The 26,890-nt window shown below is 43.1% G+C and overlaps 1 protein-coding gene across 1 annotated transcript; it reads right to left on the bottom strand.

Annotated features, from left to right (window-relative positions):
• Positions 1-1,131: 1,131 nt before the first annotated feature.
• Positions 1,132-16,937, bottom strand: RAP2C (RAP2C, member of RAS oncogene family). Its single transcript, XM_055122164.1, has 4 exons — positions 16,689-16,937; positions 15,651-16,470; positions 12,869-13,182; positions 1,132-3,657 (listed from the first exon to the last, which is right to left on the bottom strand). The coding sequence occupies exons 2-3, from the start codon at positions 15,921-15,923 to the stop codon at positions 12,904-12,906; spliced, it is 552 nt and encodes a 183-aa protein (XP_054978139.1). The 5' UTR covers positions 15,924-16,470; positions 16,689-16,937; the 3' UTR covers positions 1,132-3,657; positions 12,869-12,903.
• Between the last annotated feature and the right edge of the window lie 9,953 nt (positions 16,938-26,890).

Below are 26,890 nucleotides of genomic sequence, written 5' to 3'. Positions count from 1 at the left end.
CATCTCCCTAGCCCTCTCCTTTAGTCTTACCCTACTCCAGTCTTTTATCGTTTGCCATGCATTTGATTAAAACTATTAGCCTTAGTGGACAAAAGGATACTATTTCTCTGGCTACAAAAATGGGGAAAGGCCTTCACTACAGAAATGGGTTTTTAGAATTAAGGAAAGTGTCCAGTGACCATTAGTGGTGGATAATGGGCACTGGTGGAGGGATGGGTACTCGATCATTGTATGACTGAAACGCAAGCATGAAAGTTTGTAAGTCTGTATCTTTATCTCATGGTGATTCACTAATAAAAAAAATTTTTTTTAAAGTAAAGGAAAAAAAAAAGGAAAGCGTCCAGTGAAACATCAATAAGATGTCCGGGACCCAACAAAAGACCAATAATTGATGCTAGATAATTAGATGTTTTCTATATGCTATGTCACAGATCTATAAGCCTGCCCATTTTAACAATATTAAAGAAAAATACAGTTGACATATGTTTGGACAAAGAGAACCATTCAACTTCAAAGAAAAAAAAAGGAGCTGTGGATTTAAGATCCATTGTTACTAATCCATTCAATTCAACAACTTAAAATATTGAATTAGGCAATAAAATGACTGGCAAAACCATTCACTGGATCAAAGTATTAACATAATTGTGTGGAATTTCCTTAATTCGTTTGCCATTCCAATTTTTAATTATAGTGCTTAACACTGCCTGAAATCTTTTATACACAGATAATTCCCAGCCAACCAATTTGTAGTTGGGCCACTTTTTCCATATGGGCCAAATCATGTACCTATATTCCCTTTTTTACCATATCATTTCTCATTTCTTTGAAAACTACCCAGACTAAATTTTATAATTCATGATATATTTCAGTAACAAGTCTCACAATGGAGACATTACTGGCGTCCACTTGAGCCAATCAATAAACCACGGGATGGCAGTGCTACAGATATATTTCCATTTGTTCCCACATACGCAAGAATGAAGACTAAGGAAACACGAGTGCTTAACTTCCGCTTTAGATGTGTACTGCAATATACATTATTTTGATAAAAGTAATGCCTTTCACTTACGAGAAAGATTTTCAAGTGAGCAAATCTAGAACAACTAATACACAAAAAATTCAAGAAACCAATCTCAGTAATACATATGTCTATTTTATTTTATTAAAAAAGTTACAAACAGGTGGACTGCAGGGTTGTTTTACAAAATGACAAGAATGAAATCTACTGGAAAAATTTCACTTTTACAAATCCTCATAGGTCATTGTTCAGTGTTTGTACTTGTTACTTGAGATTTTTACCTTTCATTGACAAAGTTACAGTACATTAGATCCATGATAATAGGTTTATTTGCAGAGCCCTACTGCAGTGATTTGAACAACTCCTAAACAGATGCCATAGTAAAGATGAGACATATATTGCATTTAATATTAATTTATTTTCCTAATAAGCAACTTGACATGCAATCTATTGAGGAAGCTAAAATAACTTTTGGTCCCTTTTCTTAAAATGTGCTGGAGAAACCACCTATAAATCACTTTCCCCTGATTCCTGTGATCCTAAGTGAATTCAAGTTAAATTTGTTGCTGAGGTCAATGACACTCATGTGTGCTGGGGCGGTGGTGGGGTGGAAACAGGGAGAAAGGGGTAAGGGTGGGGAGATAAAGACTAAGCCATCCATCAGAAAGAAATACTGTATAAAAAACCTGCAGAAAAGGTAAATCATCTATTTGATTCCTTTAGAATTTCACACAGCTAATAAAGTTGAACCACAATCACTTAGCCTATTTTGAAGTATGTTACGCTTTAAATTTTGTCTGAATGTGAAAATTCAAATTGGGTATTCATGTCAAGCTATTTAGATCTGAGGAACAATGTTTCAATGATCCCCACCCTTATATCAGATCATAAAATTCAAAATCTAAGATCAAGGGTTCACGTTGAGGGAATCTGATCAGGAATCAAAATGCAACACGATTTAAAAAAAGGAAATCAAAGTTTAATCAATTTCTACGCAATAATTAATGGCCATGCTGACCAATAAATCACATGAATGTAGATATCACTTTATTTGAACATCACACACAATATAAATTTAAAATTGCCACACCCTTCCATAAACCATCACTGCATATATTAGAGCTTTCCTTGACAAAGTTATTGAGCTATTATAGATCAAAAGTATAGTTTTGGTTTCTGTTTTATTTTTGTTTTATTTAGAAGCATGTTCAAATAACTAAAGCTGGGCTCCTAAAATCGAGAACTTTGGTGCAGTAGGTGAGCTGCAGTTACTAACTCCTGCAAACTAAAGCACATAACTAAAACCAAATAAAAACTCAACAATGAAATACTGTCAAACTTATAAAATGTTTAAATCATTGCTAGAAAAAGCGCTGTTGTCATCATGTTAAAATTGAACCAAAAGATTACTCTTCAAAAGTGTCCTTTCTGTTTCTATACCTGCGTTACTGTTAAAATGTTCAAGTATTCAGACAAAATGTGCTGATTAGGTAAACATGGAAGGCAATGACTATTAGAAGCACATTTGCAAAAAAAATAATAAAAATAAAAATGAAAAGCCCAGAGACTTGGCGTTCTCCTTCTTCCTGTTACACAGATTTTGTCTCTACTACGAACATGCTTCTTGAGAAAGAACTAAAAAGCAATAGTGATAGTGCAAGAAAACTTTAACAAATATCACTTAAAACTATTATTCTGATAGACAAGTATTAAGAACTCGAAAGTGTATATGATTTTATTAGAATTCAATTTTACATGTGCAGAAGTCTACTAGATGCCAATTACAAGCCTGACAGGCAAAGCTGAGCAAATTCTGTTTAGGTATACAATTAATTTACCATGGATACAATATCCCTTTTCAAAGGCATTGCTAAGTAGGTCATAACTAAATTTAGAACTTCACAGAAAGGAAAATGTTACTGCTGCAATTCTACGCTGTAAATGAGATTAACACATGTGAAAACCTAATGGACTCAAATGCTTAACTCTTCAGCTAAATGCTCTGCTGTCAATTTCAAATATCAGTTGTAACTTTCAGAACATGTTAATTACAAAAACACATCAGGAACTGCAAGTGAAGAAAAGGGATATTCCATCCATACAGGTCACATGTGATCTTTAGTTTCTTTTTACAACACTGCCACACGTAAACAAAGTCTCCAAGTATTAACCAACCACTTAAAGGAGAAAGATTTTACAAATAGAATGAAGCACTGGTGCGAGGTAATATACAGAAGTAACCATTTGTTTAAGGCTCAATTTTTTCTCCATTATAACTTTCTTTTAAAAGGCATTGAGTAGGTAATACTGAGTTTGAGTATTTAATAAATACAAGTTGAGAAACTGATTAAAGAAATCAATTAAAATATTAAAACTTAATTCTTGCATATTAGCCATCATTAAGAACTTAGAAAGCTACAAAAGGACTGATTGATAAAGAACAGATTTTAAAACATATGGTAAACGTGCTAAGCATTACTGTTTAAGGTCGATGGATCTTGAAGGCCAAAGACCTATGCACTTAATTAGATGTATGGCAACATGCTGTAATAGAGACAGGTTTACCAAGGCTCAGTTCTGCAACCCAGGTTGTAAAGTTCTCCAAAGCAGCATCTGTGCAAATTTCCTCTGAGTTTTATCTGCAATTAAGATTTGAAAAAGTCATAAAAGGTAGTTCTAAAAAACAAGCCATAAAAATGTAATTTAAACAAATTAAATGAAAACAGCGACAACAGATCTACGAACACATGGGAACGGTATCCGAATAACCATCATTCCTGTCTCCCATCATCTTAAGGAATTTTCCGAGGTCCAACAAATCCATAAAAATTATAAACAGAGAAATAATTCACTGCATATAATACACTGTTGTAACGACTTTGCTCCTATTTGGTTTGATTTGTGCCTGGAGGCTCCTCCTGCTATGTGCCCGGTGGTCACTCCTGGTGGTGCTTGGGGGGATAATGCAGCACTCGGGATCAAGAACAGCAGTCGGCTAATGGAAGACATGAGTCCTAACTTTTTTTATTTTTTCAAAAAAAAAAAAAAAAACAACCTGAGGGGCTGGAGCAATAGCACAGCGGGTAGGGCGTTTGCTTTGCACGCGGCTGACCCGGGTTCGATTCCCAGCATCCCATATGGTCCCCTGAGCACCGCCAGGGGTGATTCCTGAGTGCAGAGCCAGGTGTGAAGCAAAAAGCAAAAAAAAAAAAAACCACAACCTTAGGCTACATATTTGCATTATACTTTAAACTATATTAAAATGCTTTCAAAAATGGCTGAAGACATAGCTCAAAGGGCTAAAGTGCATGGTTTGCATATGTAGTAGCACTGAGTTTAATCCCTGGACCACACAGTCCTCAGTCCAGCAGACAGTGGCTCTCTGCGAACATGCCAGAGCACTGCTGGGTGATGCTTCCCCTCTCTGCAAATGTTGTTTACTTTATAAAAAGTGGCAAGCGTTAACTTCTACTTTGAAGCTCTCCTCTTCATAGCTTAATGGGACATAGTATTCGAATGAAATGCATATTAATTATGAGTTAACCTGACAGTATGTAAACAGTTGCAATTTTTTTGAGAATTAAAAAAATCAGAATGTTTTTTTTAATCAGGGATGAGTTTTTAAGCACTTACTACATCTCCCAACCTGGGTTCGGTACCAGATTACATCAGAGAGTTCCCATTTCCCATTCTGATCTGTCCTGTGTGGGTCATCCTCCTAAGGGGGCCTTCTGCTATGGTCTCTCTTGATACAGACACCCGTACCCCCACCACGGTATGAACAAATACCGTGGGATCTGTCATTTAGACACAGTGTCCATTAACCACGCTGGATCATCAAACAGCTTCTAGGGGAGTGTAATTAGGATGATTTTTTTAATGTAAAAGATAAAAGTCATTAAATCAAGCGAGAAGCAAAGAGAATAGCAACTAAGAAGGCCAAGTAAAACCAATTTAAGATCAATGGGCTCTACCAATGTTTACACACGTACAATTTTAGTTTCATTGACAGTGACAATATGCATGTTCAGTGTCTGAGAGTTTAATAGTAGCCATGGCATTAAAATGAGTACTTAAAAACAACACCTCCTTGCTCATTATTATTGAAATTCTGCTGCCCCAAGACACTAGGAAAAGAAGTTTGCCGCTTTTAAAATTATCACAGAAACATTTTTCTTCCAATTAAAATAAAAACTTGTTTGCATTTAAAGGAAATTGCTAATTAGGCCACAGGCTGTTTCAACTTAAGCAAGTCCAGTTTCCTCATAATTAAAACAGGGACAAAATTCTTTCTTCACAGGGTTGCTATAAATAAATCATAAGGCTATATGTGAAAGTATCATGTAATGTATACAAATGCCAGGTACTTTGTTCATTTCTCAACTACATCATAAATTTCTCAAAGACTAGGATTATGTATGTCTTTGATAGTCTAAAGGCTTCATTAGAATTTCATACCTATTTGAGCACAACAGTATTTCATTATAGATTCAATTCACTATGAACACTTTTCCAGTAATTCAGACTAGACTTGCCTCAATTAGTTTGAATTAATTTTGCTATAAATTTTAATTCACAATTAAAAACAAACAATTATAAAGACTTTGGGATTTTCAAACATGATTATGTCTGAAATAGTGAAGACTTACAATATGCGATGATTTAATAGTTGAAGCATTCTGAACTCAAATTGAGGAAGTATTTATTTGTGGCCAAAACAAACACCAAGAATACAAATCAGCATATTTACCAGAGTCTACATTAAACAAGGAGTGATATATGCATTAGTTCCCACCCTCTAAAAACCTGGTTAACATTTATTCTACCCCATTCTGCAGATGACAATATACCAGTGAAATCAAGAGACATAGATAAATCCTGGGTCAGGCTCAACAATATTAATATGAGACAGACCATTAAACCAACAGAGTATTAATACCAGCTACTTTTCAAGGGAGTAATAAATTATAATTCTCTGCAGTAATAAATCCTGAAGCAAAGCTTACATTAAGCAAAAAGGACATTCTCTCTGATTACAATTTCCAGAATGTGCAATGTAAATATTATTGCTACACACTGTGACAGTCACATTTTCAGTGTCCGAACAATCCTCATTTAAAGAAAAATTCCAGCGTCTTAAAGGCAGCAGTCAAACTAACTTTTAAACGCTCAGGACAGAGACACGTTCCACATTGGCTGCGTGTGAGATAGAATGCAAAGGCGCTTCTCGTCCTCACTCTCAAATTTCCAGCCAGAGACACATCTGAACTCTGGAAGCTGTTGCTCACGCTCCTGCTTAACTGGTTGCACTTTTTGAAATCAGATTTCATTACAAGATGCTATTTGAAAACAAAACAAAACAAAAACCACAACAGTGCAAACCGAAATTATGGAATTGGATCTCCCCCAAGTGGGCTATATTCATACACAAGAAAAAGTCCCCAACACAGAAGTCAGAGAACAAAGATCATTATTTATGTCAGTCTGAAGAAAAAGGGGGATTCTTGATTCCAGACTAGCACATCATTTCACAGGGCCACAGAATGCCCGGCCCCTTAACAAAGGCTCCTGAAAGACTTCAGCAGGCTACGAATGCCTTTTTAGCTTAGTTGGATTGGCCATTTTCGAAATACGTGGTATTTACTAGCATTCTTCTCAGCAAATATAAATGTGCAATCATAACTTTATTTCCCTCCAGTATTAAAGACACACGATATTCTGGGGAGTACGGCCAATGGAATTTCTTTAAAAATGAATTGCCCTTTCCAGTTTTTATTTGGCGTTTTCTTTTCTTCTTTTTTAAAATTCCCCTTTCCTGTCCCCCTTTTGCGATGCTGTTGTCCGAGTCCTGCTCACCAAGGGATCACACACAATATTCTTGATTGTCACCCTCACTGGGGGTTACGCAGTGGGTTACACTTTAGACCATAGTGCTTGCCACAAGGCTCTGCACTTTCCCGTCCCCTCTGTGATGCTTTGCACATGTGTACACACATGTGCTCTAGGGGGGTCACACACCTGGCTGTGTTGCTTGCAGTTTGGGTGGTGATGCTCACACACTTTAGGTGGGGCACCAGAGAGCAACTAGGATTCCCACCCCTGTTCAGCCATTAGGACCAAGACAGGCACATCTGGGCCACACTGTGGATCAAAGGTGCAGCCTCATGCTTGCAAGGTAGGAACTTTTTGACTCTGTCACCAATCCAACCTCGGGTCTCTGACATTTTCTTATCCAAGTTAGGAATCTTGTTTCTCCACTAACATCTACATAATAATCATTTAGCATACTGGGGTCCATGTGCAAGGTCTATAGATCATCAAAAAAAAACCGTTCCCCATAGGCCTGAGGCATGGTACTGGGGTGAAGGTGCTGGCCTCGCATGCAGGGGACCCCGCCTTGGATTTCTGGCATTACATAAGGTCCCCCAAGCACTGCTGGTAGTGACCCCAGAGCAGAGGCAGGAAGCAGCCCCTGCACACCTCTGGGTATGAACCACAAGTCACCTTCCAAAAAAAATCAAAGGTTTCATCTGTCATCCATTAAATACAGAACTAGCAAAAAGCTTAATCTATAGAATCCTTGACTGGAAGTGGAACCTTGCCTTCAGAAGTAAATGTGCCCTCAAAGTTTATGGCCACCCCGGGGAAAGCAGTAAACCATTTTTCTTATGTCCTCGAACTAATACCTCTGGAAACGTAATGAGTTCAATGATGAGATTTCAAATAGTAGGACCAGGTCCACCCACATATAAACAGCAGTAATGTGAGCTGCCAGCTGAGTCAGACCGGGTAGCCTGCTGCTTCCCTTCCAATCTTGAATTGTCTTTTTTTCCCCTCTAAATTCCGATGATTTCTGAGACTGGCTAAGCAAAGGAAATTTGGAGTGCATTTTTGGTAGGATAAATTCTTTTCCAGCAGCTGACCAAACTTGAGTTTTTCTTAGTGGCATTTATCTTCTGAATTTTACAATGCTCCTGAGAAGTAATCCCATGAAGAGAATCCTTTCTACAGTATGGCTAGAATACTTCCTGAATGGCACTTCTCCAATGACACGATGCAATTTTGGTTAATTCTACTGATGGTGGGCTCTAAACTAGAGAGGGAATGGGGTCAAACTGAATGGCTCACATGCATTCCATTGTGCAACGGGGCCCTCTCACCGAACACCTCCCCACCCAGAGAAGGTCTTTTTAGGCCCCCAGGCACTGAACAGTCCTACACTCTTGGGGGTAGTGGGTGACAGGGAAGAATTACTTCTGGGAGAAAGCAGGATGGCAGAAAAGGGAAAGCAATTCAGTTCTCCCCTTCTGCCCCTGGTCCTTTGCACATCTTTAGGGTACCATCCCAAAGCAAGTTTCCCATTTCATTTTGGACTGGCATGCTGAAGGCTCCATTCTCATCCAACTTGTGCAATAGGTGACAAATGACTATTTTTAGAAAGTGGGCTAGAGTGAGAGTATAGCAGGTAGGGCGCTAGTCTTGCACCTGGCTGACACGGGGTTTGACCTGCCATGAGTGATCCTGACCGCAGAGCCGGGAGTAAGCCCTGAGCACACTTGGGCGTGCCCAAAATCTGAAAAAAAAAATAACCCAAAACAAAACAAAAAAAAATAAGCTCACTTCCCTTCTCCTCATGATATGCAAAATAGAGCGGGGGGGGGGGGCAAGAGGGAGGGGGAGAAGGAAGTCTCTATCTAAACCAGCTCCTGCAACAGAATTCCACCCCAGAGTTGTACTGATATGATTAATATTTAACTCGGGTCTTGCAATGCCAACATTTTGTAGTGCAGACTTTATTGTCACACTTTCCCCTTACATTTGCTAAATCCCTGCCCTCTCATCTCTGATTAAAAAGCTGGGGAAAAGATTAGAGAGCATTCTGATTTCCCCTATTTCAAAACAACAACACAGCCACACAAAACCCCGAAAACGAGAATCAAGTTCCAGTGTGCTTAGAAACAGTAAGGCCAGCTAGACTAAAATGACATTCATAAATGGTTCAGGCTCTCAGGGGCCTTTGTTAATGTGCCGGGCAGTCTGCTGCCACGTGAAACGATGTGCTAGTCTTGAATCAAGAATCTCCCTTTTTCTTCAGGCTGACATATATAATGAACTGGGGCTGACATAAATAATGATCTTTGTTCTTGCAGTTTGATTTCTGGTGTTTGGTACTCGTATGCACCATTTACTCTTGTTGGGAGAACTCATTCCATAATACACTGAAAAACACAAGAACAAATCTTGCAGGAACCCTTCAAACCAGAGTAAAAAAATACACCTTTAAAAAAACTCCTTTTTTTAAAAAAAAATTCAGGCAATATTTCAGTGAGATACAGAAGTCTTGCAAAAAAAAAAAACCCTCTTCAATATATTTTATTTGCTGAAAGGCTATAGACCACACTATCCCATTTTAAGGGGCTACTTTACTGTGTTTCCCAGCATTCCTTTCAGAGAATCAACAGAATATTTTAGGCTATGATTTTGCTCTGCTTTTTTATAATCTGCTATTTAGAAATTGCCTCTGCCCTTCCTGGTACCCCTCAACTCCTCTCCATTCTTTGGGAGGCATGAATCAAATGCTAGTGATTTTCCAATTCCTTTCATGACTGATTCTTAGAGGTTTCACCCTCTAAGAGTCATTTAAAATACCTGGAGATGTTTTTTCCTGTGCTGAAACTGACATCTGTGTGTGGGGTGTGTGTGTGTGTTTGTGAATGCTACTGGCGTATAGCAGGTAAAGTCTAGGGATGCTACTATATATTCTACAAACAGGATAGTCCCTTTACCAGAGAGCCCAGAATATTGAGAAATCTACAGCTCCATGATTCACTTATTTTATACCACTCTGATGTTATGAACAGAACACCCAGCCAAATCAACGACACTAACTGCTGTAGCAATTTGCTTTGATGCAGTTAAGAGAACCAAAACCAGGACTGCCACAATGACCCCGGTTCCTAGCAGCCCACTGCAGCAGCCCAGTGAAAAAAAAAATAAGTCCTTCAAAGCACTTGATAGCAGGCTCCTCACGTCTGCAAGGAAACGGGCCAGGAAGGCAGTAACATCCAAGAACCTTGCCTGGCTTCCCAACTTCCACTAAGATTATGACAGTGGGAGGGCGAAAGGTGAGGAAACAATCCTGGGAGCTCTGCAGATAAACAGGTGTTGGGCAAGAGGCTGGTGACCCAAATTGAAGGGTGGTAAAGAAATAAATGTGAGGAATTAATGAGAAGCAATTCTTCGAGCATTAACACATTTTCCCTTTCAATTAAGAGCAACCAGTTTACAGCAAGCACAGTTCCTCTGGCTTATCTGAAGTTGACTAATTCCACTCTGGGCAAGGCATGCTTCTTTCTAACTTACAAAGGGAAAAGACATTCGTCCAGTCACCTTTACTTGTCACAGGATGCCTCTCAGTCAAGACCTGGGACTGACAGTCTTTGAGAACCCACTGACTGCAGGATTTGGATTCTAGAGCCTATTTTTCTTAGGTAAACGGTGAACAAGGACAGCCACAAACTTTATGGGCCTCAGATTACGAATTCCCGCACATATCATCTCCATCGAATTTGATGTCAGAAAAATTCATACAGTGCGTTCTGTTCTAAAAGACCTTGGTCAGACAATTCCTCGAATATTTGCAGAAGTTCAGCTGATCACACGTTTTATTTCAAGGCTCATACCTTCAGTTGTATATTCTGCTTACAACAATGAAAATTAAACCAAAACAATACAGAAAACTTGAACCATTAGTATAAAATACGAGCATCTGTGTTCATATTTTCTGAATCTTAGTATTGTTTAACAAACATTAAAATGTAAACGTAGCCTGAAAAGGAGGGGTGGAAAACTATGAAAGCATCCAAATGGGTTAGGTAAACAAACGGATTCAAAGTAACTGAAGTCCCCAAAGCTGCAAAATAAAAATAAACTCAGAAATACAACAAGATAGATTTTTCAAACAGCTTTTAGAAATTACCCAATTTGCCAATCGAACGGAGACAGCTGGATTCCCTATCGGAGGCTCATTTAATTCCGTTTATTTGCTATGGCTATCACTGTTAACAAGGGGAACAGATAAGGAACATTTTGTGGGAGCTGGTTAATTTTGTATAAAGGTGAAAAATCCGAAGCATGTATAACTTGTCATTTGCCTAGTGAAAAGTAGTAGTGAAATAGCGAGAAATAAGAGCACAATCATGAAGATGCAATCAGCCCACAGAACTTGTTCAAACTTGAAGCTGGCCTACAATTTAAGAAAGGAGATTATGAAAACAAGCACAGGGGACCAGATCACAGCACTCCAGGCCTGCTAATGCTTCCAAGACGGTACAGCACGGGCAACGCTCTCAACCAAACGCACGCTGGACTACAGTTCTAGACAGGGACTTTTGTTTTTCAAAGAATACAGTTAAGGAAAAGAAATGAATTTTTGATATGCTCAGAAGCCGAGTGACAGGATTTTGGATAAAGCCCCACCGTTTTCCTTCTTTTTCAAAGATGATACTACCTGACAAGAGATCTTTTCTCAAAAGACCAATTTGGGACCATTAGGTGTATTTTTTTTCTCTCCAGGGAGTCTAACTCAGAGCTAGACCTCTGATTAGGAACCCACTGCAATCAGCAATGCCTGTTGCCATTTGCAACACGGCCTCCTGGACTGGAGGTCAGTCTGAGCTCAAAACCATTAAGTTCCATCCCTGATAGCGTCAGGTCAGTCTGGCATCTGCTGTGGTTTCTTAGCCACACAGGATATGGGGCATTGTTTAATCTTCTCATCTAAATGTCACCGGCTAAGTGAGACTATCTGCCCACTTACAATCTAGATGAAGAGATGGCGACGTGAATAAAATCATGTCACTTTAAACGCTCAGCAACTTCAGAGAGGCCGACTTTCCAAACACAACCATTCGTAGGAAAAAATCCAAACTTTTTATTAAGTTATCCTTTCACTCAAAGGATTGAAGGCTTTGTTAGTGCACTTATTAACTTCATTGTTTCCTGGGCTGGGGATTTGTCCCCTTCTCCCTCAGGCAGATATTTACCAGATTTTTCATTTGCACCATAAGGAAGTCAAGGAAGTATATTGAGGACCATAATGTGTTATTATCAGAGGTCACTAAAGTCCCTCAAGTGCAAAGTACAGATGAACTTGATTAAATAATCATCCCGTTAAATCAAGCAGTTGGGTGATTAGTAAACTGATGATTTCAATTATAAGGCTTGTTATCAAGAGCTAGAAAAGTATTATTTAAAAAAAAAACTAAGCTTCTAAAATTAGTGGATATTCATCTAAGCATTTCAGATACTAAATTACCAAACTGGGGGGAACACCATTGTCCTTTAATTCAGCTCTTTCTCAACCAGGGGCCTGTCTGGCCCTACTTAAATCCCCAGGATAGTTCAAGGCAGCCAGGGGTGAAAAATCATGTACAGGGGAGGTAAATGATAGGACAAGATAGGATGCACAGGAAGAAAAGAAATTTGCAAAGGGGCCACAGTGGACAAAAATGTTAAGAAACACTGCTTCAACTCACCCTACCTCAAAGGAATGCTATCCATCAAGGTTAGAGAGAAGAATGGCACACTGTTTTTAAAAATGTTTTTTTCTTTGGTGATGGGAATACAGGCAATTTCGTAACTTTGTTTTGCTTATCTTTATTTTTTAAAAAATTCCTCCCCACCCCCGCACGTTGGCATTTGCACTATGGAAAACATCATTTCTCTTTTTTTTTTTGAAAAAAAAAAAGCAAAGGTAGTGAAATGTGTATTAACACTGACCAGAGTTTGTGTCCACTTAGTCAAAAACAAAACATTGTCTGGCTCATCAGTTTCTCTTTAACAACTAACCTGCTCGGTATGGCCATGATTGAGGTTATCTTTTTTTACTGGACAACGCAAGTTGTACAACACTGATCTTGCTTCTCGGGCAGGGATGAATAGTTCATTTGCCTGACGATCTCAGCAAAAAGTTCATCCACCATTGATTTACTTTTTGCTGATGTCTCCATGAAAGGACAGCCCCATTCTTGAGCCAGGGCTCTGCCCTCTGAAGACATAACCTCTCGTTCTGGTTCCAGATCCACTTTATTTCCCACCAGGATTAGCGGGACCTTTTCATATCTCTTCACTCTGACAATCTGATCTCTCATTGGCTTGATATCCTATTTACACAATCACAAAAAGAAAGAAAAACAAATTATACTATTTACATAACCATACAGAAGCATTGTCATATCACAAGTCATCACTCTGTGAATACGGCAAGTGAATCTAAAATTAAATCACACCCCCAAATATAGTCCTTTTTTTCTCTCTGAAATACGAACTTGGTAAATTCCACAGGCTATGCTTGTCAAGTTTCCATCAAGAATATAAAATGTAAGTTGCACCCAAATGTAGGGCTCATTTAATAACGTCTTTCACTTTAATAACGTCTCTCCTCCAGTCTCTACTGATTTAAGTAGCAAATCTGTTCGATCCATTGTGACATGAGTGTGTCTGACCACTTTCTCAAACCTGCCTCTTGTCATCACTCCTGGGAACATCTGTTATTCTTGCCTAGGATGCATTCCTAGCCAGTTAGCATGAATGCTTAAGAGAAAGTGTTTCTGGTGGGAACAAAAACAATGTGTTACACCTCAAAGACCCAAGTTAAAAACATTGGTAAATTTGAAAGTTTCATTCATTGAAAACGTCAGGGTACAATCCCAGTGAAATCAAAGACTTTTAAAATACACTAGAAACCGAAAGAGTGAAGGGGAGGAGGAATTTGAGCTGGAAGAAGTTAAGACTTTCTTGGCTTAGGTTGGAGTTTTACAACTTAAGCCCCTCTCTCCCCCGCCCCCGTACACAGGTTTGTTATATTTACAAAAGAACTTGAGCAGTTCATCAACTTTGGGGGAGGGAGAAGATAATGTTTTTATTTGTCATAACTTAAAAGTTTTGACTTAAAAGGTGCTGGACTCGAAGAGGAAGAATAAATAATATTCACATGGAGGATAAAAGAAAACCCGGAGACTGGAATTGAGAAAAACATAGTTATATGCTATTTGTGACAATTTTATCTGATCATGTAGCAATTCAGTTAAGCTGTTTCCCGCCCGCCCTCCCCCCCTCCCAACTTATGTTATGCAAACAGACAGAATTCAGACTTAGGACAGCTGAGTTCAAAGAGTTGGAGTCACTGAAACTGAGACTTTTCACTCAGTTTTTACTCCTTATTTTATGTTTCTAACAGAAGTAGGTGTAATGAAAATTTTGTGAAAAACTCTAAGGCTTGCAGGCTCTCCTCAGGATGCTTTAGAAAGAAATGCCTGTCAAATAGCCCCTCGAGGTACTTTGGTAGGTTGTGAGGGTAAGGATGTTTTCCTAATATACCATGAGTTTAGAATAAAAGCTTATGTAAAGTGAACTTCAATTTGGTCACATTATCTCGGATTTATTTACCTCTTACTATTTCTAGAGGAAAAATAAAAAGCCGAAAGTTGCTCTATCAGGTTACTGGAAAAGTTCACTATAGTACTTTAATTTAAAATATTTTTCAAAAGTGGGATTAGCACGTTGTACTGGCTGAAGCACTTAATGTCTCTTAAGTAAACAACATTAAGTGCATTCTTTTTAAATGCAGAAAAATATATCCATTTCCTAAATCAATGGAGGTCAATATAATCGGTCAATATGAGGTTATTTATTTTCAAGGAATAAATAGCAACGTTTATTGCAGCTCTTAAAATAATGTTAAACCTTCAGTCTGAGTCCCAGGAAAGGAGGAGACAGATTTTCTAAAGAAACTGCACCATCTCAGTTTTTGGCTACCCAGTCAGGGTTAAAAATCTGCACTTGTTCCATGTTCCCAGATCCACAGAATTTCATCAGTGTCATGGGAAACAATTTGGATCAGCTGCAGAATAGAAGAGTTCTCGTAAATTGCTTTTTGTTGGTTATTAATTCTAAGTACCGGTCTTTTCAATTCGTTACATTTTTTCTTCACAGGCCCCATGTTAGTAAAATGCCTAGAAGGCAAGCCCGGAGTTCTTCATCTCTCAGCACTAAGATTTATATGCATCTGGTTGAGAAACTTGGGTGAGAACAGGGAGGGGCGGGGGGAAAGAAACGGGCACGGAGGAGTTGTCTGTGCACCCACTGATCGGCTCCACATCATTTTTTCTCGCCAAGTAATCGATTGAGCCGGGATTATCGGTTCCATCACGTGTTGTAGCATGCACGCATCAATACTTGTGGAACGGACCCAGCCACCTTAGGGGGTTCGAGTTCGGGCTCAGCCGACCCAGGCGAGCCCCCAAGGCTTTTCCCTTTTCCTCCGACCGAAAAAATGAGTTGGAACTCTGTGTGGCCGGTGGTGCTTTTCCCACTCTCTATAGAAACAGCCCTGGGACTTTTTCCCTGCCAGGAGTAACCTCAAAAATGCGCCATGTCGAACTTTCAAAAAAGCAAAAAAAAAAAAAAAACCCAGAGTCATTAGCGCCCGGTTCCAGCAAACCAGAAGTCAACGAGCCGATTTATACCACACCCCCCTGCGAACAAACGAGCAGACCGGGGCGCGGGGGTGGGGTGGGGTGGGTGGGGTGGGCTGGGGTGGGGGCGCGGAGGGGGGGGTCATTGGGATTACCTGAAAAGACTGCTGATTGACCAGACTGTACACCAGGATGAAGCCCTGGCCGTTCTTGATGTACAGATCGCGCATGGACGCGAACTGCTCGGTGCCCGCCGTGTCCAGGATCTCCAGCACGGACGGGGAAGAGTCCACTTCGATCTCTTTGCGGTAGAAATCTTCAATGGTGGGGTCATATTTCTCAATGAAAGTCCCGGTGACGAACTGCACGGTCAGGGCCGACTTGCCAACCCCTCCGCTCCCTAACACCACGACCTTGTATTCCCTCATTGAGTCGCCCCTTCGCCGGCGCCTGGCCCAGGGGGGGAAGAAAGAGCAGCCGCGAGCGGCGGGGCGGAAGGTGGGCGGCGATGTGCGAGTGGGGCGGAGAGCGCGCAGCAGCCGGCGGCCCGCCGGGGGAAGAAGAGGAAGTTAAGGGAGGGGGAGGGGACAGCGCCAAGTGTCGGGGTGGGTGGGGAAGGGCTGGGAAGGCCCTTCCTATAGGAATGGCAGCCCAGGCAGGGGGCGTGGGGAGGCGGGCTAGCCCGGAGCGGCCCAACGGGGGGGGGGGGTGGGGGGGAAGAGAGAGAGAGAGACGCCGCGGGCCGACCTCGCCCCCCCCGTCGGAGGGAAGGAGCGGCGGGTGGAGGGGGTGCCGCGGAAGGCGGGGGGCCCCCGCGAGGAGGCGGCCGTCCGAGGAGCCCGCGGCCCGGGCCGGCCCGGCACCCCTCCCCCCGCCTGTGCACACAAAGGGGCCCCGGGCCCCCGCTTCCTGCCGCCTGCGGGCTCGGCTCCGGTCACCGCCGCCCCGGGGCGCCTGCCGCGGGCGTTGTCCGGCCTGCACGGGGAGGAGGGGGGCGAGAGAGGGGAGGGGGGAATGGGGTCCACGTTACCCGCCGGCCTCTCGCCCCCGCCCCGCCCCGCCCCGGCCGCCTTCCCCATCCCCCCGCACTCCTCCTTCGTCTCCCCCCCCCACCCACCACCCCCGACTCCCCGCGATCGCCGCAGTTTGCACCCGGGCCGGGCGGCCCCTCGCCGGCACAAGCCGCCGCTTACCCTGCCGTTCGCACCCGCCCGGCCGCGTCTGTCACGCCAAGGCCATGGCCAGCGGCCGGCTCGTCGGTGTCACCGCTGCCCCGGCGCCGCTGCGCGCGCGGGTGGGAAGGGGCGGGGGCCGTCCGGCGGCGGCGGCGGCCGCAGCAACTCCGGGCGAGCCCACCGGGTTTTGTGCGTGTGTGTGTGTGTTTTTGAAATAAATTCTCTCCCACCCCCCACCCCCCCAGCACCGCACACCCGGAAGGGTTTCCCTGCCACACGGGCTGAGGTGCCCCAGTTCCCCGAGACTGGACGCGATCACTTCCGGTGGGGAAAGTCCCACCTCTCCGGGACGAGCCGGTGGCGCTGGGGCCGCGCCCTGCTGAGCCAGCCGCGCCGGGAGACGCTCGGCTCGGGGCTCCGGCCTGGGCCCACGGCCTCTCCGAGCACCTCAGGCGTCTCGCCTTGACCCCCCCCTCCCCCGCCCGCGCCCGCGGTGGCCGATCCTGCCGGCGCTTAGGCCGATGCCACCCCCCCCTAAACCCCCCAAAGCCCGGGCGCTTTCTCGGTCGCCCCCCCACCCAGCCCGGCCGGCGGACTTGGTCCGATCGATCGATCGGTGGGTGGTGCGGGAATGCCAGGAATCACAGAACGACCCGGGAACGTGCCAAACATTCCTGGACTGGAAGTGACAGTGAAAATAAAACGGCTGAGAAAGTTGGGTCTCTGCACTCGTATTTCAGCCCCTTGCCTTTTTTTTTCTTTTTTCTTTCTCTCTCCCTCTCTTTTTTTGTCCCCCTAAGAAACACGTGCAAACTACCCTGGGACCTCACGATCGCTCTGCGTTTGTATGCGCTGCGTTAGCCCTGCCGGACACATACACACAAACTTCTTTTGTCATCCGGCCAATCTGCCTTGAGATCGCCGGCCAAAGCCCAGGACGTTGCTTTCTTAGCAGCACGCGAGCAAAACAACAGGATCAGAAATAGGCTAGACACTCACTCGGCTTTCTGCTACTCTTATCTGATGTGAGATATTCTAACCCTGTTTGAGGCCAACTGTCACACAGCACAAAAGGTCCCCCAATATCCAGGGAACTTGATTGGAAACTTATTTTGAGCTGCGGGGCTGCTTTCTTTTTATTGTTTACCGGCACAGCAGTTTGCATGGCTGCTACTTTACCCTTAAAAGTTTGTTTTAACAGCTATCCTTCAGAGTCCTTGAAATTCAAAAGCCAGTGACTCCAGCCTTTAAACAGTTTCTATTTTTAGATCAAATGGTTACTTCTTACATATCTTTTCTCCTGCTAATTTTCTATTTGTAAACTTTGTGTCAGATCCGCAGGGGCCCCAGGCCAGAGGGCTGGCTTAACGGCACCCCCTGCTGATGTGAGGCAGGCCACTTCCATTTTGATTCAAAGCATGCACCTAGAAACCTGACAGACTCACGAGCCAGCCTAGTCCGCTGGGCTCCAAGTTTCCTTCCTGGCCAGCCCTAATGACCAGACAGTGTAACGAAGATTGATGACCAGACCCCAAATTGTTCGGTGGTAGGAAACAGGAAGATCGCTTTGTGTGAAGGCCCAGTGTGTTGTTCCCTGAGCCTTCCCCAATGTCACTTACAGTATCCAAAGAGCAGTTCAGTTCAGTTTCTGCTCAGCCCGGGACTGGTGCAATCGGTCCAGTGAAGTCCTGGGCTCTGGCTCCAGCTGGCCCGAGTCCCTCCTGATATCTAAGGCTCTGCCCTCTGCTGGCAGATATCTGGTCTATGAGTTATGCGTCTCTCCATAGGTCACTGTTCTTTCCACACGTGCTGTGGCCTGAGTTGGAGCCCTGCTGTCCATCTCTCTGTCTAGCTGCCTCCCGACTGGTGGAATCCACAGCCTGTACCCAGCCCTGCCTGCTGCTGAATCTGGAAATTCCTCTTGTGATCCAGCCATCAGTGTTGAGCAATCAGAGCAAGTCTCGGCTCTGTTCCTAAACTGAAAAAACAGGAAGCGCTTCTTTTTTTGAGATAGTCCCACCTGTTGGCAACACTGTTATCTCTGGATGCCTTGGCCAGTGTTTCGGAGAGAGTTCTTGGTTTCTCCAGACAGTCAAGTAGATGCCTCCTGTCAGTATAGATCCTAGTACGTCCCACGCATCGACTCCAGGGTCATCAATGGCCACCCCCTTCCCTTTACACACACACACACACACACACACACACACACACACACCTCAAAATTCTTCTACACTTTCGTAGGTAGGAGATTCATTATAGCAGCCTTTCAGAAAGCCCTGGAAGGGCTAGAGCTATTGTACAACGGGTAAGGAGGCACTTGCCTTACCAGCAGCTGGCTTAGGTTCCATCCCCAGCATCCCACGTGTTTTCTGGAGCCCCCGTCAGATATGATCCCTGCCACAGATCCCGGGAGTCAGCCCTCAACACGGTAGGGTGTGGCCCCCAAAGAAAACTAAGAAAAACAAGATTGATCGGAAAGATCATTTATTTATTTATTTATTTATTCATTCATTCATTCATTCATTTATTTATTCATTTATTTATTTGCTTTTCGGGTCACACCCGGCGATGCACAGGGGTTACTCCTGGCTCTATACTCAGGAATTACTCCTGGCAGTGCTGGGGGGACCATATGGGATGCTGGGAATCGAACCCGGGTCGACCGCGTGCAAGACAAACGCCCTACCCACTGTACTATCACTCTAGTTCTTGGAAAGAACATTTATGTCCTTCAATAGATACTGGAATTTTCATGGCTGAAGGGATGATGACAATTACAAACATGGCAATATGATGCTAACCCCCCCCAAAATCCCATAATATTGTATGCTAATAAGAATCCAATGAAAACAAAAAAAATGTAAGAGTAAGGTGAAGTGACTGTCATCTTCCAAAACATTTTAATTGTGGTTTTTAGAGGGGGCACGCCAGTCTCTGTTCAGGACTTACTTCGGGCTCTGTGCTCAGGAATCACACCTAGAGGCGTCTGGGAGACGATATTAGAACTGGGGTTTGAATCAGAGTTGGGCACATGCCAGGCAATTGCCTTTCTCACTCTGCCATATCTCCAGCTCACATTTTAGTTATTATGCAACGGGTGTATTTATGGGGGAAAGAAGAATAAACATCATTTTGTTAGTTTATTATTAAATTAGCAATTTACTATAATGCACTGCAATGCACTGCACTGCCATCCCGTTGTTCATTGATTTACTGGAGCGGGCACCAGTACGTCTCCATTGTGAGACTTGTTGCTACTGTTTTTGACATATTGAATATGCCATGGGAGCTTAACAGGCTCTGCCATGCGGGCGGGATACTCTCGGTAGCTTGCCAGGCTCTCTGAGAGGGACGGAGGATTTGAACCTGGGCTGGCCGCATGCAAGGCAAACGCCCTACCCGCTGTGCTATTGCTCCAGTCCAATTTATTATAATACAATATTTTATTATACATAATAAAATATAAATAATATATATAATAAAATATTTCATTTGTTATTGGGGGGAAGGAACCTCCCAAGTGGTACTCAGGGGGCCTGGAGGCTACTCCTGGCAACTTTTGGCGAACTGGGCCAGAAGTTCAATGTGAGGCCTAGGCAGGCCCTAAGGAACCAGGGATTACCTGGGCCTCCCTGCATGTGCTTCGAGTCCTCCAGGACCTGGTGACCTGTCAGGAGATCTTGTGTTGGATTTCAAACTGGGGTCAGCACCAAGCAAGATAAGTGCCTTCACCCTTGCATTATCTCTCCAGCCCCTACCATGCTTTCAAAGGAGAAACAATAGGAAATTATTGAGTTGCTGGTCAAAACCAAAAATTCAAACATCTGTGAAATTTAAAGAAATTCAGCATAGCTGCCTTCCTGTCCCCCCCCCAAATATCTCTGCACTTAGAGAACATATTTTCACATGCATTACCTTATTAGACTCCAGTTGTTTGCTAGTTCACTTGGATTAGGCAACGAGAGTCTAGAGACCAATTGAAAGAGTTCAGTCTGGTAGCTTAGAGTCAAGGGCTCGGACCTGAAATAGGCATTTAAACTGTAGGTCTGGGGCCCGAGAGATACCACTGTGGGTAGGCCGCTCCATGCTGCCAACCCAGGGATTTTGGTTGTTTTTTTCACCAAATCACAAATATTTTATTAGAAATGGGAAATCAGAATTAAATTTTGATCATTGCATTTTCTTTTTTTATTATTATTTATTTATTTATTTTTATTGAATCACCATGTGGAATGTTACAAAGCTTTCAGGCTTAAGTCTCAGTTATACATTGCTCGAACACCCATCCCTTCACCAGTGCACATATTCCACCACCAAGAATCACAGTATACCTCTCCCTCAGCCCCCACCCCACCAGTGTAGCTGATAAATTTCACTTTACTTTCTCTTTACTTTGATTACATTCAATACTTCCACAAAAAACTCACTATTATTGTTTGGAGTTCCCTGCCCTCCCCCCAAGTCGGACCTGCTGAAAAGGAAGTATTTGATAATTTCCAACCCAGGGTTTGAGCCACAGCACCACATATGGGTCCCCAAGTACGGAAGCAGAAGTATCCCCCATCCCCCGAAAAGAATTATACTGTAGCTCCCCCAACTCTAGTTAATTTCACCTCTTCAAGCCACTAACTCCTCACCTGAAAATGAAGCTCATCAGAACACTGAGAGAATGTAATCAGGGGTATTATCTGTGAAATACTTAACACAGTCCCTTGCTCATTATGAACCCTCGACAAATGCTAGGTCTTTGAACTTTTTTTTTAACGATTTAACAAAGTGCTATTAAAAAATCAGTGACCATTGAAAGGAAAAACGAACAAAGAAGAGCCAAGTATTTTCAAATGGCACAAAATCATAACTCACTTATTTTTCCAATAGTATTTATTATAAAAAATCTTTGACTTTCCTTTCAGATACCAGATTGTTTGTATGCCTATTAATCAGCCCATATTTTGTATGCTTTTAAAAATAACTACAAAAGATATCCTTATGGTACACAATTTTGCATTTGCTCCCACCCCATTTACTACTTCTTGGGAATTTTTCCATTTTAGGACACATAGATATACTTATTTTTTTAATGGAATGACCACGATTTAACCAGTTCCCTATTACAATATACTGGTTACACCATGATTTAACCAGTTCCCTATTGCTTCTAGTTTTTAATTTTTTTTTTTTGCTCTTTTTTGGTCACACCCGGTGATGCACACGGGTCACTCCTGGCTCTGCACTCAGGAATTACTGCTGGTGGTGCTCAGGGGACCATATGGGATGCTGGGAATCGAACCCGGGTCAACCACATGCAAGGCAAACGCCCTACCTGCTGTGCTATCGCTCCAGCCCCGCTTCTAGTTCTTTATGCTGGACATCATCCAATTGTATTTTTGCCAGCTAATCTTTGGCTGTGGAGTTCCAAAAGTGCAATCATTGATACTAAGAGTACTTGCATTTAAAAACTTTCTGACAATTTCCAATAGCTCAATCACTGAAATAAGGGGCATTTGTATTTTAAAGCCTTCTGACAAACATTGCCAAATTATCCTTCAAAAAGAACATAGTAATTTACATTCCTACAAGTACAGCATGACTGTATCTGCTTCTTTCTAACCTCACCCAAGGTATTACTAATTCTAGCATGTATAGCTATTGTCACTTGCTTTAGGGTATTTTCCAGCTAACAAATGTAGGGTGGGTAATTAAAAAATAACTCAGGGTATTTCGGTCAGTTAGTCCTAGAATTGCCCTTTGCTAGCTAGACTCCCATTCTCTTATTTGTAAAGTTGGGCATAATATATGTAACTATATGACTCCTTCAAAGAATAAATGAGATAATCCGTTCAAAGCCCATAGGCTTCCAAACACTAAGAGTTCAGTGAATGTAAACTGCTTAAACTATAACTTTCCATTTGTATAGCTCAAAGATGGGGGTAGGGGTGTCTCCAGAAAACACCCTGGAAATTCAGAACTTATGGTTTCATACTGTGTCACTCTCCATTCTAAAATTATTATTTGTCAGGCCATAGTTTTCATCATTCACCCTGCCAATTTTTAATAGAGTGTGGAGAAATCTCAGGTTGTAAACTATATGCACAATCTGCAAGTAGCAGATACATAATCTCATTTTACGCCATTAGCTTGGCAGAAGTGCTGAGCAATCTTCTTCTAGCGCCAGTTGTTAGTTACCATCTTATACCTCCCTTCCACTACATGCTTTTTGCCCCTGTGATCCCTCAAGCCATAAACTATTCTGGATAATTTTTCCTTAATTTGATTATAGCAGTTTTAACTTTAGGTTGTTGTGGAGTGTACATAGCCTAACACAAAACCAGATTTCTTCTTTTCATTTTATTGATTTTATTTTTGGGCTACCCCCAGCAATGCTCAGGGCTTACTCCTGGCTCTGTGCTCAGAGACCACTCCTGGTGGTGCCCATAGGACCATATGTTGTGCCTGAGATTGAATTCGGGACAACCATATGCAAGGCAAGTACCTTACCTGCTGTATTATCCTTCTGGTCCCTCTTCTCTTCATTTTTACAGTTCACACAGCTTTTTGTATTATAATTCAGACAGTTCACGTAGCTCATATAGGTACAGCTCTGTCGGCTGACTCTTTGCTGTCATCTTCAGCAGCAATATTTTTTAATTAATTAATTAATTAATTTTGCTTTTTGGGTCATACCTGGAGATGCACAGGGGTTATTCCTGGCTCTGCACTCAGGAATTAATCCTGGCAGTGCTCAGGGGACCATATGGGATGCTGGGAATCGAACCCCGGTCGGCTGCGTGCAAGGCAAACGCCCTACCCGCTGTGCTATCACTCCAGCCCCATTAATTGATTTTTTATTAGAGAATCACTGTGATGTACAGTTACAAATTTATGAACTTTTGTGTTTGCATTTCAGTCATACAGTGATCGTTTCCCATCCCTCCACCAGTGCCCATTTTTTTATTAAGTCACTGTGAGATACACAGTTACAAAGCTGTTTATGATCATATTTCAGTCGTACAATGTTTCAACACACTTCCCTCCACAAGTGTACATTTCCCACCACCAATGACCCCATTTTCCCTCTCCCCTTCCTCTATGGAAGGCTACTTTCTCTCTGTCTCTGTCTCTCTATCTTTCTCTGTCTCTATCTCCCTCTCTCCTTTTGAGCATTATGGTTTGCAATACGGAAACTGAGGGGTTATCATGTTTGTTCCTTTACCTATTTTCAGCACACAGTTCTTACCCAAAGTGATCAGTTCTAACTACCTTTGTTATAGAGGTCCCTTCTCTATCCCAACTGCCTTTTCCCAAAGCACTTGAAGCAGGCTTCCAAACGTGGACCAGTCCTCCTGGCCCCATGTGTCTACTGACCTTGAGTATTAGTCTCAAATTATGCTTATTTGCATCCCACAAATGAGTGCAATTATTCCGTATCTCCGTCTCCTTCTGATTCATTTTTTTTTCAGCAGCAGTATTAGCGGCTCCCATATCTGCATCTCCCTTTTGCTCCCCTCATGTTTCTTCTTGTCTCTTCTGCCTTCTCTTTCTCCCCTTCTCTCCCTCTGTTCAGTGATCTGGGTTTATGAAAGTTTCATATTCCCCTCTCTGACCTGTTACTACTAATTGGCTATGCACCAATCAGGTTACATATGCCCTATGACCAATTGGATTATGTGTGCACAAGATGGACTGACGAAAATTCCCAACTTCCCTTACTGTCACACTTTTCACTTGACTTGGGATCCCTGCCCCTTAGCTATTTCTGTTATCTTTTTTTGTTTGTGGGACCCACCAATCAGATCTGTAGCACTGTCATCCCATTGTACATCGATTTGCTCGAGCAGGCACCAGTACCGTCTCCATTGTGAGACTTGTTCTTACTGTTTTTGGCATATCGAATACGCCACGGGTAGCTTGCCAGGCTCTGCCATGTGGGCGGTATACTCTCGATAGCTTGCCGGGCTTTCCGAGAGGGACGGAGGAATCGAACCCGGGTTGGCCGCATGCAAGGCAAACTCCTACCCGCCGTGCTATTGTTCCAGGTCTGGATTCTATCCCTGGCACCCCATAGGGTCCCCCTGAGCACCACTGTGTGTGGCCCCAAAATAGACTAATCAGATCACCAATGAGAAACTAACTGGAGGTGTGGATTGTACAGTAACTCCCTCCTCATTTCCCCTTTCTCTGGCCCCTCCTACTTCTTTTCTCCTTATCTGACCTCTCCCTCCTTATTTTCTCAAGTAAGCTCTAGCCTCTTTTGGCCTTGTTACTTTGAGAAGCTACACCTTGTGGTGCTCAGGGATGACTCCTGGCTCTCTGGTTAAGGATCAGTCCCCAGGGATATATATGCCTTGCTGGGGATCAAATCTGGGACAGGCACTTGCAATCGCTTTAACCCTTTCCTGTCACACCAGCAAGAGCCCTCCCACCTTTTGGGTTTGGGGTAGGTGTGGGAGGGAACACTTTTGTAGGACTGTCTTCTCTTCCCTTTCCCTTGGAATTACTTTTCAGTTAGTACAAAATCAGGTCAGTACAGCAGCCCACAAATAACATCATTTCATTCAATGCAGTTTAATTATAATGTTGGGCCCCTCGGAGAGGGTGGGTTTCAGTTTCCCTCCTGGCCCAGAGCAGAGCTCCTGGCAGCTGAAGACCTCCGGAGCCTAGCTACAGCCATGCTCAAGGCCCCTCTCCACACGATCGGACAGGCCTCTCACATGAAGGTACTGGCAGAAAAACCCAGGTGTGTGAGACCCGGGGCTGAGACCTCCAAGCCTGCTCGGATCGGGACTGGATCTCTTCCGCCCAGGTTCCCCATTTTCCAGTAGCTAGGCGGTCACACCCAGGGACTGCCCCGGGCGCCGTATAATCCCAAGGGCCAACATCCAGAGACTATAAAACCAAGCTCCCAGAAGCACGCGGTGCCACATGACATCTTATAGCCTAGGTCTCCCTCTGGGAGAACCTGGCAAGCTACCAAGAGTTTCCTGCCTACATGGGAGAGCCTTGCAAACTCCCCATGGCATATTCATATGTCAAAACCAGTAAAAATGATGGATATCATTCCCTGACCCTGAAAGAGCCTCTAATGTGGCACCATTGGAAAGGATGAGTAAAGAGAGACTTCTAAAATCTCAGGGCTAGGACGAATGGAGACGTTACTGAGACCGATTGAGAAATTCGAGGATCAACGGGATGATGATGATGATGATGAGAAATAAAACCTGACCTATGTTACCAGGAAGAACATTTTTTTAAAAACTTTTTTATGTTTTGGCTTGGAGTCCATATCCTTCAGTGCTCAGGACTTACTTCCACCTCAGAGATCACACTGGTGGGACTGGAGAACCATATGGGATGCTGGGGATTAAGCCCAGTCACCTATGTGCAAGGCAAGAAGCACCCTGCCTACTGTACTATCTCTTAGGGACCCAGACAGGACGTTATTGAGGAACTGGTATCCTCACAATTTGTTTCACTTAAAGTTGCAGTTTGCAAAAACCTACCAATTATTGTTAAGTGAGGATATCCTGTTGTGTCCTGGGTCCTTGCCTACACAAACTTTCAGCAGGGGAAATTCCAAGGGGAAATAAAGGGATCCCTTGATATCAGGTTGTCTTGGATTCTTTGCAGCTCTTTCCAACCTCTCAAATTCCAATCTTTCTATTCAGATCCTGCCTCCAGCAAGTCCAGGTTTTCAGAAGCAACATTATACTTTCTTATCTTTTTTTATTATAAATGTTTCATATTACACACACACAAATATCGTGATCTCATTCTCCAGAGAAAATCACCACTCAATTTTAGTGCCTCTTGCATATGTTTTGTGAATTCAAAATATTGGGATAACTAAGAATGGGTTCTTATTTTGCAAGAAGCTTTGTTGTCGTACAGAAACAGTTTGTCCACTGTCTGTCTATCACTGTCCGTCATCCCATTGTTCATCGATTTGCTTGAGCAGGCACCAGTAACGTCTCCATTGTGAGACTTGTTACTGTTTTTGGCATATCGAATATGCCACGCGTAGCTTGCCAGGCTCTGCCATGCGGGCAGGATACTCTCGGTAGCTTCTGGGCTCTCTGAGAGGAATGGAGGAATCGAACCCGGCTCGGCTGCATGTAAGGCAAACGCCCTACCCCCTGTGCTATTGCTCCAGTCCGTTTGTCCACTAACATTAGAAATATTCACAAACCCTCACAGCCTGAGTATGCCTTCTTTCAAATTTT

Source organism: Sorex araneus, chromosome X, assembly GCF_027595985.1.
Source record: "Sorex araneus isolate mSorAra2 chromosome X, mSorAra2.pri, whole genome shotgun sequence".
Taxonomy (NCBI): domain Eukaryota; kingdom Metazoa; phylum Chordata; class Mammalia; order Eulipotyphla; family Soricidae; genus Sorex; species Sorex araneus.
This window is presented reverse-complemented; position numbering and strand designations above follow the sequence as displayed.